Below are 12,248 nucleotides of genomic sequence, written 5' to 3'. Positions count from 1 at the left end.
TTTGCATTTTTCCACATTTTGTTATATTACAGCTTTATTCTTAAATTTATTAAATTGTTTCCCCCCTCAATCTACACAACATACCCCATAATGTAGAAATGTTTGCACATTTATAACAAATACTGAAATATCACATTTACATAAGTATTCAGACCATTTACTCAGTACTTTGTTGAAGCCCCTTTGGCAGCGATTACAGCCACAAGTCTTCTTGGGTATGACACGCCAAGCTTGGCACACCTGTATTTGGGGAGTTTCCCCCATTTATTTTCTGCAGATCCGCTCAAGCTCTGTCAGGTTGGATGGGGAGCGTCGCTGCACAGCTATTTTCCGGTCTCTCCAAAGATATTAGATCGGTTTCAAGTCCGGACTCTGGCTGGGCCACTCAAGGATATGCAAAGACTTGTCCAAAAAGCCACTCTTGCGTTGTCTTGGCTGTGTGCTTAGGGTTGTTGTCCTGTTGGAAGGAGAACCTTCGCCCCAGTCTGAGGTCCTGAGCGCTCTGGAGCAGGTTTTCATCAAGGATCTCTCTGTACTCTGCTCCGTTCATCTTTCCCTCGATCCTGACTAGTCTCCCAGTCCCTGCTGCTGAATAACATCCCCACAGCATGATGCTGCCACCACCATACTTCACCGTAGGGTTGGTGCCAGGTTTCCTCCAGACGTGACTCTTGGCATTCAGGCCAAAGAGTTAAATCTTGGTTTCATCATACAAGAGAATCGTGGTCTGAGTTAAGTGCCCTTTGGCAAACTCCAAGCGGGCTGTCATGTGCCTTTTACTGAGGAGTGGCTTCTGTCTGGCCACTCTACCATAAAGGCCTGATTAGTGGAATGTTATAGAGATGGTTGTCCTTCTGGAAGGTTGTCCCATCTCCACAGATGAACTCTGGAGCTCTGTCAGAGTGACCATTGGGTTTTTTGGTCACCTCCCTGACCGAGGCCCTTCTCCCCCGATTGCTCAGTTTGGCCAGGTGGCCGGCCCTAGTTAGTCTTGTTGATTCCAAACTTCTCCCATTTAAGAATAATGGAGGCCACTGTGTCTTCGGGGACCTTCAATGCTGCAGAAATATTTTGGTACCCTTCCCCAGATATGTGCCTCGACACAACCCTGTCTCGGAGCTCTACGGACAATTCCTTCGACCTCATGGCTTGGTTTTTGCTCTGACATGCACTGTCAACTGTAGGACCTTATATAGACAGGTGTGTGCCTTTCAAAATCATGTCCAATCAGTTGAATTTACTACAGGTGGACTCCAATCAAGTTGTAGAAACATCTCAAGCATGATCAATGGAAACAGGATGCACCTGAGCTGAACTTGAGTCTCATAGTAAAGGGTCAAAATACTTATGTAAAATTGTACTGTTTTTTTTATTTTTAATACATTAGCAAAAATGTAAAAAAAAAACAGTTTTTGCTTTGCCATTATGGGGTATTGTGTGTAGATTGAGGGGAAAATGTATTTAATCCATTTTAGAATGTTGTAACGTAACAAAATGTGGAAAAAGTCAAGGGGACTGCATTCTTTCTGAATACATTGTATGTCAGCTACAGAATGGTTCCGAGATGTCCTTTGTGTAAATCTCAAGCCACACTGCTATGATTTCTCCCCATTGTGGACACTCCTATGTCTGATAAGGCTACTCAGGAAGGAGAAGCTCCTGTAACATACTTTGCACTTGAAGGGCCTCTCCTTGGTGTGAACTGTCTGGTGCTTCTTCACATAGTTTGCCTCAGTAAAGCGCTTCCCACACGTGGGGCAGGCGTATGGCTTGTCTGCGTCCGTCTTAACACTCGGCCTCCCACGTTGTGACCCAATGACACCACAGGTGGCAGAAGCAGGAGCCACCACCCTCAGGTGGTTAGTCTTTGAGCTCCTTCCTTGAAATCTAGACATTGTTTGGGTGTTGTTGGCATTGTGTGCTGTGTTATAGGCTAGGTACGTCTTGTGCACGCCCATCCTGAACCTGTCTGTATTGATGGGGTAACCCTGAAGTAGCTGAGGAAGGCTAGACTCAGGTCCAGGCACAGGCCTTCCATGAACCCAGTCGCAAGGCATTTGACGAGACCCTGAAGAAGAAGACAGACTTCCTGTTAGAACACCCCCAGGGGGTTCACCCACCACTGTCTGTGAAGACTGAAGCCCAGGGTGACCTGCTCTGTTCATCATGGATACTGTGGTGTTTGTATCATAGGAACAGGATGGTCTCTCTCTATCAGCTCCATCCCTGCACTGATACTGTGAAAAGAAGGGTCTGGGCTGCAGACTGGATCCCTGACTAGAGCCTCTGTCTGTCTGATGTCCACCAGGACTGAGGTTGTTCAGTCCACCTGTCCACTGGTTGTGTTCTGTGTGGTGGTGTCTCTGTCCCTCGTGGTTCGTTCCTGGTTGTGATTCGGGAAGGAAGAGCGACGGCTCCTGATCCAGGGTTCTGATCTGGGGCCAGGGTTTGTGACCAGCTGCTTCAGAGGTCCAGTCTCTCCCGCCATCAACACTGGATATCAGCAGGTCCTCATGGACTGCAGACTGTAAACACAAATAGAAGTTTTTATAATCAACTCTGCTGTACACACCAAAACATGACATTATAAAATGTTCTCCACAGTCAAGCCCATCTGTAACACTGATACAAATGTATTATAAAAAAGGTCCATATGTGTTGACTCAAGAACTAAGTATAACATTTTGGTTTGAATGAGAAGGGAAACTCAGTCCCTGTAATGATACAAAAATAACCAAGTCAGTTTTGTATTTAACTTCAACAAAGTGGTCAAACACTCAACTTTGAAGTACAGTACTTTTATTGCACAAAACGATACATGACCAGTAGAATATATTTCCTCTTTACTTTTTCTGTAAATCTGGTTTACTCATTTTGAAAAAAATGTATTGTAGAATACTTTGGAAAGGTTCAACATCACACAAAGCTTCACTACTTTATGTCAAGTAAACATGTATCACCAGTATCATCCTATAGGGACAAAGTTTGTCACTCATCAGTGAAGCATTTTTAAAGACACCATCACCATATCATCCACTCTGCCTCATCATACGATACATCCAAACCCAATAGAATTAACTACAAACTAACTAGTACAACATTACATGTCACGATACACTGGTTGTGTGCATTTTCTGTTGGTGTATCCTGAGGTAGCTCTTCTCTGAAAACCTCTTCCCACAGTGAGTACAGGTGAACGGCCTCTCGCCCGTGTGGACCTTCAGATGCCTCTTCAGCTGGTGCTGGTGGGAGAACCTCTGCTCACACTGGAGACAGCTATAGGGTTTCTCCCCTGTATGGACCCTCTGGTGTCTCTTCAGGTGACCAGCCTGGGCGAAGCGCATATCACACTGGGTACAGCTGAATGGTTTCTCCCCTGTGTGCATCCTCTGGTGGATCTCCACCTGTTTGGGGAAACTGAAGGCTTTCCCACAGAATGAACACGGGAAGCGCTTCTCTTTGCCATCAGATCTGATGATAGAGTTACTACTACTGTCATTTGTCAATGGGCTTGTGTAGCCATTTAGTGTTGAGACACTGGCATTGTCTGAGGTCTGGTTTAACATTAGGAGAGTGTGAGGAGGATGAAGGCCAGGGAGTGTCTGTGTTGTCACAGGGTCCATGTTCCAGTTGATAGATCCTATAGAAGGCAGGCTGAAGGCAGCATCTGTTAGGGGGTTAACCTGAGGCTCCATCAGTCTCTCTGAATCACAACTATAGGAGCAGGACGGAGCATCACTAGCCGAGTCTGTGTCTGTTCTTTTCCGCCGCATTTGGAAATCTGTCTGTCCCCGCAGACCAAATCTACGCCTCGCCCTGTTCTCAGCAAATCTGTTGTCATGGAGACTAAGTTCGGTTGTTGGTTTGTGTTCGACTGTCTGTTTCTGGTTGTAGTAAACAGTGTTGTTCCCCAGCCCAGAGTTGAAGATGCTGTCCCATCCACTGACCTCCACTATGTCGCCTTTGGTCCTGCCCTGCTCAATGACGTTGTCCCCTGGGCCCTTGGCTGCACCCGTCTCGGTCTGGGAACCCAAGATGGCTTCCCAGTCTCCTCTATTAGCCTCCAGCCAACCACCTGCAGGAAGAGGTTACAAAATAGACATTAATACATGGCAGAGAACTCTACATATGGAGTTTTTTGGAGTCAATTACCTGGTCAAGTTCATACATTGTGTATTTCGTATGTAAACATAAATTGTATTGATTTAGTTTTATGAATTAAGAAAATAAATAAATAATAATAGCCAGGTGCATCGCTATTCCCATTGAAGGTCAATTACTGTTTGTTTGTAGGCTATATGTATTACTATTCCCATTGAAGATCTATTACTGTATGTAGGCTATATGTATTACTATTCACATTGAAGATCTATTACTGTATGTAGGCTATATGTATTACTATTCACATTGAAGATCTATTACTGTATGTAGGCTATATGTATTACTATTCCCATTGAAGATCTATTACTGTATGTAGGCTATATGTATTACTATTCCCATTGAAGATCTATTACTGTATGTAGGCTATATGTATTACTATTCCCATTGAAGATCTATTACTGTATGTAGGCTATATGTATTACTATTCCCATTGAAGATCTATTACTGTATGTAGGCTATATGTATTACTATTCCCATTGAAGATCTATTACTGTATGTAGGCTATATGTATTACTATTCCCATTGAAGATCTATTACTGTATGTAGGCTGTATGTATTTCTCCCTTACCTTGCTCCCCCATCTTTACTCCACTCAGCAGATCAATGCTCTCTGGTTCGTCTTCTATCGTCTCCTCTTTGACCAGCAGCAGATCAGGCTTCCCATCCTCCATGTCTACTGACTGTAAGAGATACAGAGTGAGAGGATGTTGGATCAAGAAATCTGATATGAGAACCCTGCTATGGAGCATCTTCTGATTGGGCAATGAGGGATTGCTATGAGTACTATGCAAACTTGTTAGTTGATGTGATTCTATGCAGACGTGTTAGTTGATTTGATACTAGGCAAACGTGTCAGTTGATTTGATTACTTGACACTCTTTAAGGGTTTGATAATTCAAGGGCATGGTCCCACTCTTAAGACAAAATGTATCAAGACCTGGGCCGTATTTACAAAGGGTCCCAGAGTAAAAGTGCTGATCGAGGACCAGGTCCTTACCTGTCTACATAGTCTTTTTCACATGATCTAAAAGGAAAAACTGATCCTAAATCAGCACTCCTTCTCTGAGAGGCTTTGTGGATACAGACCCTGACCTAATACCATTCAGACAGTAGTTCACAGTGTGCTCACCTCAGTGAGACTGTGTGTGGTCCTGTGCTGCTCAGCTGGTTCCTCTGTGGGTTCAGGAGGAGGTGTAGTCTGGTTTTCCTCCTCAGGGTTCCCCAGACCCTCTTCACACCCCTCCTCCTTCACCAGCAGCACCTCTGGACCCTCTTCCTCCTTGAAAACACAGACGATACAGATTACACAGACATACACTCCCTCAGGTACGTACACACACAGATAATTAACACACTTTCAACATGGAGTCTTTACCCATCCCCACTACATGAGTCCTATACTGTAGTTATAGAATGACGTCATTGTTGTTAAACCCATCATGGTGGACATGAATATGATGTGGGTAAAAACAAGTCAAAAGTCAGGGTGAGATAAGATGTGATGTATACTAAAAGGGAGTCTCAATTAAAGTCTTCGAATGAAAAATCCCATGTATTTATGAAACAAACAAGTTTTAAATACACCATATGAAAACCACACATACACGTCTCAAATAAAAATCTCCATGAACTTGATACATTTTTCCCATTAAAAGTGTCTTGGGGAAAAAATTTAGTAGTTGAATGGAAGTAATGAAATAGGCATTTGTGAATATCATATAGCCTACATAGTACAAACATAATATGTAACAGACTTTTTAGGCTTATATCTACCAATATTCAATATTCAATAGCAATATTCTACCCAGGAATACTCAACACTGAAATCTGTTGCCCTTGTGGATCGTTTCTGCTGAAAAGATCTTTGTCTTTAATGCAGGATTTGATCGATACGTCAGAAGCTATCGAGTGGAATGGTTACTTTCTATGTTATACAGTGCCTTGCAAAGTATTCATCCCCCTTGGCGTTTTTCCTATTTTGTTGCATTACAACCTGCAATTGAAATTGATTTTTATTTGGATATCATGTAATGGACATACACAAAATAGTCCAAAAAGTGAAGAAAAAAAACTTGTTTAAAAAAAATTCATGGAAAAGTGGTGTGTGCATATGTATTCACCCCCTTTGCTACAAAGCCCCTAAACAAGATCTGGTGCAACCAATTACCTTCAGAAGTCACATAATTAGTTAAATATAGTCCACCTGTGTGCAATCTAAGTGTCACATGATCTCAGTATATATACACACCTATTCTGAAAGGCCCCAGAGTCTGCAACACCACTAAGCAAGGGGTACCACCAAGCAAGCGGCACCATGAAGACCAAGGAGCTCTCCAAACAGGTCAGGGACAAAGTTGTGGAGACGTACAGATCAGGGTTGGGTTTTAAAAAAATATCTGAAACTTTGGACATCCCACTGAGTACCGTTAAATCCATTATTCAAAAATGGAAAGAATATGGAACCACAACAAACCTGCTAAGAGAGGGCCGCCCACCAAAACTCACAGACCAGGCAATGAGGGCATTAATCAGGGAGGCAACAAAGAGACCAAAGATAACCCTGAAGGAGCTGCAAAGCTCCACAGCGGAGATCGGAGTATCTGTCCATAGGACCACTTTAAGCCGTACATTCCACAGAGCTGGGATTAACGGGAGAGTGGCCAGAAAAAAACCCATTGCTTAAAGAAAAAAATAAGCAAACACGTTTGGTGTTCGCCTAAAGGCATCTGGGAGACTCCCAAAACATAGAAGGTACTCTGGTCAGATGAGACTTAAATGTAGCTTTTTGGCCATCAAGGAAAACCCTATGTCTGGCGCAAACCCAACACCTCTCATCACCCGGAGAACCCAATCCCCATCATCATGCTGTGGGGCTGTTTTTCCATCAACAGGGACTGGGAAACTGGTCAGAATTGAAGGAATGATGGACGGCACTAAATACAGGGAAATTCTTGAGGGAAACCTGTTTCAGTCTTCCAGAGATTTGAGACTGGGACCGAGGTTCACCTTCCAGCAGGAGAATCACCCTAAGCATACTGTTAAAGCAACACTCGAGTGGTTTAAGGGAAAACATTTAAATGTCTTGGAATGGCCTAGTCAAAGCCCAGACCTCAATCCAATTGAGAATCTGTGGTATGACATAAAGATTGCTGTACACCAGCGGAACCCATCCAACTTGAAGGAACAAAAGTCCCAGTGGCAAAAGTCCCAGTGGCTAGATGTGCCAAGCTTATAGAGACATACCCCAAGAGACTTGCAGCTGTAATTGCTGCAAAAGGTGGCTCTACAAAGTTGACTTTGGGGGGGTGAAAAGTTATGCACGCTGAAGTTCCGTTTTTTTGTCTTATTTCTTCAAAGTGGTAGGCATGTTGTGTAAATCTTATGATACAAACCCCCCAAAAATGACATTTAATTCCAGGTTGTAAGACACCAAAATAGGAAAAATGCCAAGGTGGGTGAATACTTTCGCAAGCCACTGTAGAGTGGAATGTTTTTTGTTGCTGGTGTATCCCGAAGTAGCTCTTCTCTGAGAAACTCTTCCCGCAGTGTGTAAAGGCGAACAGGCTTTCTCCCGTGTGGACCCTACGGTGCCTCTTCAGGCCACCAAACCGGACAAAGTGCATGTGACAATGGGTACAGCTGAAGGATTTCTCCCCTGTGTGGACCCTCTGGTGGATTTCTGGGGGCAGCTGAAGCCTTTGTTACAGAACATGCAGAGGAACCACTTCTCTTTGCTGTTTCTCCCCCTCCTCGCGCCTTGGCCCTTTGAGTTCCATAACTGATCGAAAAGGACGCAGCCGTGTGAATCGGAAGGTGCCATCGACGTGGAAACTGGGTCACGATTCCTGGACGAGCATAAAGGGGAGTGGGTCGGGACATTTAGATTTGTCTTCCCCTAAGCTTCCCCTGTAATCTAAGAAATCTCTGCCCTGTGAGTGTCGATCTCCTAGGTGACTATCAGCATTCAATGTGGGAGGAACGTCGTCCTCCACTTTCACAGTCACCATCTACAACTACAACCTTTCTTATCTAGGCACCCTTCAGAGTACACACTACTACTGTACTGGTTGCAGTCCTCTCTAGACAGATCAGTCTGTCTCTCTAAACCCAAGGATATGCTGCCAGGGTCCATCTCTGTAGAGTAAGAACAAGACAGATCATCACCTCCAGCAGGGAATAAACATGTTGGTCCACCAGCCACCCAGATTTTTTAGCCACTAAAGTTACACCAACAAAACACAACAAAAAAACTGATGCTTTGTAATGTTTCTAAAATGTTGTGTGTTACTAGTAAGAAGTACGTAATATTGTACATTGAATAATAACATTTTATGTGACCTGAGTCTTTTAACCAAAATATCAGATGAGACAAACATTTTTACCTTCCCCTTTAAGGGTGGGAGGTTACCGTGGTAGCGCCTTTGAGATTGAGTCTGACTAGTAGAAGCGTTGTCTTCTCTTTTCTAGCAGTTGAAACTCAAACATAGAAAAACAACCTAGCTTGTGAACAAAACAATGTAAATAGCCAAGAAACACAAGGACAAAGTCTCACTTCAGTAGACTTTCGTTTCTAGTAAATTAAACCAACTTTTATGCAAGTGCACAGCACTTCTTAAAAATGAATATTTCACTCAGCTCTTCACATGCGCACAGCCTCCAGCCAGGCAGTGTTGCAGCGCGAGATGCAATAGGCTATATAGCATTCGTAGTTCTTTGACTTTGTGCGATTCATTTACCAGCTTTGAAACAACGTGTCGGAAATACTTTGAAAACTACTGCAGAATTTATTTTACTATAAATGTGATCATACTTGACTATTTATATTCACAAATGCGAGTGAAAAGCTCGCACTGTGGAGCCCTGACCACCCGCCAACGTGGCTGGTGAAATAGACATCTTACCCACCAATGCCAAAATCTACCCGCATTTGGCAGGTGTTCATTTTAAGCCCTGACCGCCAGTATCTAATGCGTCACCATGAACTGCCCTCTGGCTCTGGTGAAATACCGGTAAATACTCTTGAGCAGTGAGCAGTAGGTAGAGGTCTTCACGTATCCACCTTTACCCAGGACCCAAGCAGGTTCGGATCCAGAATTCTAAATAATGTCATGGGTCTGACCTGATATGATTGTCACGTGTCTTGGGTATATGTAATTTTAACTGACTTATCCAGAATGGGCCATACAAATCTGAACGCGACTGCTGCAGTAGAGAGAGAAAAATCTGATCATTTATGATGCTGCTCTTGCTTTTCATGAGAGTGGAGCGTGTAGCTGGTTATTGTTGGCCAATCATAAGTCATCAAGGCGGATGTAGGCTACAGTCGTAGGGCCTCGCTACGTGTGACAAAAGTTAGGAGATATCTAATCAATGGAAGATGGAATTAAAATAACGGAACTAAATGTTAAAGGACAAGGATAGGCTACGACCAAGAGCCAACAGGTAGGCTGCTACTTAATATTCTGGAGTTGTTGTTATTTGTACCTGTAGGATGAAAAAGCACGCACTGCCGCCTCAATTAGCCTAGCTCGCTACCTAGCTTCTTCCAGTTTGATGCAGTCATGACAGATACTACATAATCATATTTAATGATAAATAACCTGGTTATGGCAGCTATTAGTCTACTATAGCGCGAGTCGGATTGGTTGGTTGCTGTCTCATCTCTTCCTCCCTCCTCCACTTGTCACTCGCTCACAGTACAGCCCCTCCCCCGCCTGCTAGAGTGGCACCTCTCTCGTCCCTCCTCCCCTGCTTTATCAGCTCCCGTTAATAAAGTAGCTTAAAACAAAAGGGGTCTGGATTTGACCAAGTCTATACGTAACGGGTCTAGTTGTTCTCAGGTCCGTTGAAAACGGGTCTACATATTTTTTTTAATGTATTTTTGCATATGGGGGCAGGGTGATAAAGCCCCAGTTCCATTTTGGAACAGGTCTAATTTTTGGGACCTGTGAAGACCTCTAGCAGTAAGGCAGCCCAGTGGCAACAGACCCAGTCTTTCTGGTTCTGATCTGTGGTCAGATCCTGTGTGTAAGAGCCTGTGTGTTACAGTTAAAGTCTCTGTGTCTCTCTGACTTGAGGATGGCATTCAGCGTTCCACTGACCTCCGTGATGCTGCGTTGGGGCCTGGCCTGTGGGGCAACGGCGGTGGGGAGGTCCTCCATGGCTACAGGGGGCGCCACTCCAGCCGCTGCTCCAGTCTGGATGTCTCTGCTGTGTCTTGGGTCCTTTCCTTCAGTCCTTTCCTGCTTGACCCCAGGACCTGCAGCCTCTGCATCTCCAGACTGACACAAGAAGAGAGGAAGTTACTGGTACATGAGATTAATTGGATAACAATGTCGTAGGGAAGTCTCACAAGCTCCCCTGTGGCAGATAAATGAAAATGTACATGTAAGCAAATTAATAGCTGAGGGAATCCTTTCTAAAATAAAACGGGCCACATTTGATCTACTGTAATTTTTATTGTTACGTTATGACACTAACCTCTATCACGATAACGTGCTGTGGTGAGGTTCCACTCCCCTCATCAACAGTGATTGGTTGGTCATCTCTCCATGTATTATGTCCTGCTGGCTTCACAAAGCTCCTGTGGCCTCCAGTGAGATGTCCTTCACCTGAGAGAGAGATTGGGGGGAAAGTGGTGGTTAAGTGAGTTACTGTCAATGCGCAAGGCTATATTGTCCACTATTGACACTGTCTACAATTGGCAAGGATGGAAGGTAAGACTACTCATCAATTCTTGATATACTATTTATTGATTGATTGATTATTTTCCATGCCTCACATTATTTTAATTGAGTATGAAAATAGGAAAGTCAGTAAATCAAGGATCTGGTTAGAAAATGAGTGTCTCTGTGAAAGAATTTGTTCTTAATTGACCTGCCTGGTAAAATAAATGCTTTTACAAGATAGATAAGTAATTAGGGGAAGTATGGCATACTATCCAAAAACCGACCAAGACCCAATTCTGGGTAACACATCTTAACATATGGGCAGAGGGGAGCCCCGCAGCCTTGCTCTCTACAAAATGTACCTCTTGCAATTCCTCTGTATCGGTCAAGTATCTTGACACTACTGGGACGACTGGCGAGGACGCGCTCTCTAATTGTCCTATCTGCGCGGTCCCGTGCCACCTTCAGTTCCAATAGCTGTAGTTTCCTCCGCAATCCCCTGTTTTCTTTCTGGCTTTGTGTTATTTCCAAACGAAGCATTGCATAGTCGTCGTCTACGACTTTACAGATCTCTGTCACTGCTGCATTCGCTAGCACCTCCATAATGGAGGCTATTTGAGTGTGAAAAACCATACAGTTAGCCATTGTTAGCTAACAGCTAGATAGCGTTACCTATTAGATAACTATCAACCAAGTCCTGTCTCCAACACGAATTAAAGAATATCTGAGGTAAGTATGTGATGTTGTGTAGTTAAATTATTCATAGTTTGAGTTCCAGTGTGTTAATAAGCGTCTAAATAACAATAAAAACGATAACGTGGAAATTGTTCTTGGTCACTGTTAACTTCCGCTCACAGTGACGCGCAGTTCGCGAACGGTTCGTTCTTCTTCTATGGTATTATGGCTGTCCGCAAACAATCGTTAGCGGTGCATGCCGCTTCTTACTGTACGGGTGGCAAACTATACAACTATAAAATAAATCCATTGTAGGAAAGGGGGGGAAAAAACGTCATCATCCACAAAAAAAAACATTCCAATTCCAGTCACATCGCCAAACAGATATACACAGGCTCAGGGGCCTCTGAGGAGGGACCATCCTTTGACAGCAGTGCTCGACTTGCAGGAGCTCACCGGAGCCAAAGAGGACGAGAGGCCCAACTCGGAAGAAAATCTGTCTCCCTCCAGCAGGTGGCGTTTTCGTTTCACCCACCAAGCAAGAAGTTTTTGTATGGAGGTCAATGAGGGTGTCGAATTTGGTCAACAAAAAATGTAAATTGGCTTATTTGCTACATTAGGTTAATTTCATCAAATATAATTTGTGTAATGCTTACGTTAAGTGTACTGATATAAGTAGGACACGTGACATCCTGGCAACTTTGAGAAAAAGCACTTTATTTCAGAGTTGTCTCAAGATTTCTT

At 43.7% G+C, this 12,248-nt stretch overlaps 1 protein-coding gene across 2 annotated transcripts; it reads right to left on the bottom strand.

Annotated features, from left to right (window-relative positions):
- Nucleotides 1-88: 88 nt before the first annotated feature.
- Nucleotides 89-11,862, bottom strand: LOC106610073 (uncharacterized). Of its 2 annotated transcripts, XM_014209214.3 has the most exons (7): nucleotides 11,192-11,725; nucleotides 10,642-10,772; nucleotides 10,263-10,442; nucleotides 5,291-5,440; nucleotides 4,730-4,841; nucleotides 3,948-4,075; nucleotides 89-2,525 (listed from the first exon to the last, which is right to left on the bottom strand). In XM_014209214.3, the coding sequence occupies exons 1-7, from the start codon at nucleotides 11,472-11,474 to the stop codon at nucleotides 1,596-1,598; spliced, it is 1,914 nt and encodes a 637-aa protein (XP_014064689.2). In that variant the 5' UTR covers nucleotides 11,475-11,725; the 3' UTR covers nucleotides 89-1,595. The 2 variants fall into 2 exon arrangements, with proteins under 2 accessions (XP_014064689.2, XP_014064690.2); XM_014209215.3 differs by lacking the exon at nucleotides 89-2,525 and having other exon boundaries at nucleotides 2,739-4,075; nucleotides 11,192-11,862.
- Nucleotides 11,863-12,248: the final 386 nt, after the last annotated feature.

The sequence above is a fragment of the Salmo salar genome, chromosome 08 (assembly GCF_965601325.2).
Source record: "Salmo salar chromosome 08, fSalSal1, whole genome shotgun sequence".
Lineage (NCBI taxonomy): Eukaryota > Metazoa > Chordata > Actinopteri > Salmoniformes > Salmonidae > Salmo > Salmo salar.
Note: the sequence above shows the minus strand (reverse complement) of the source record. Positions and strands in the feature narration are given on the sequence as shown.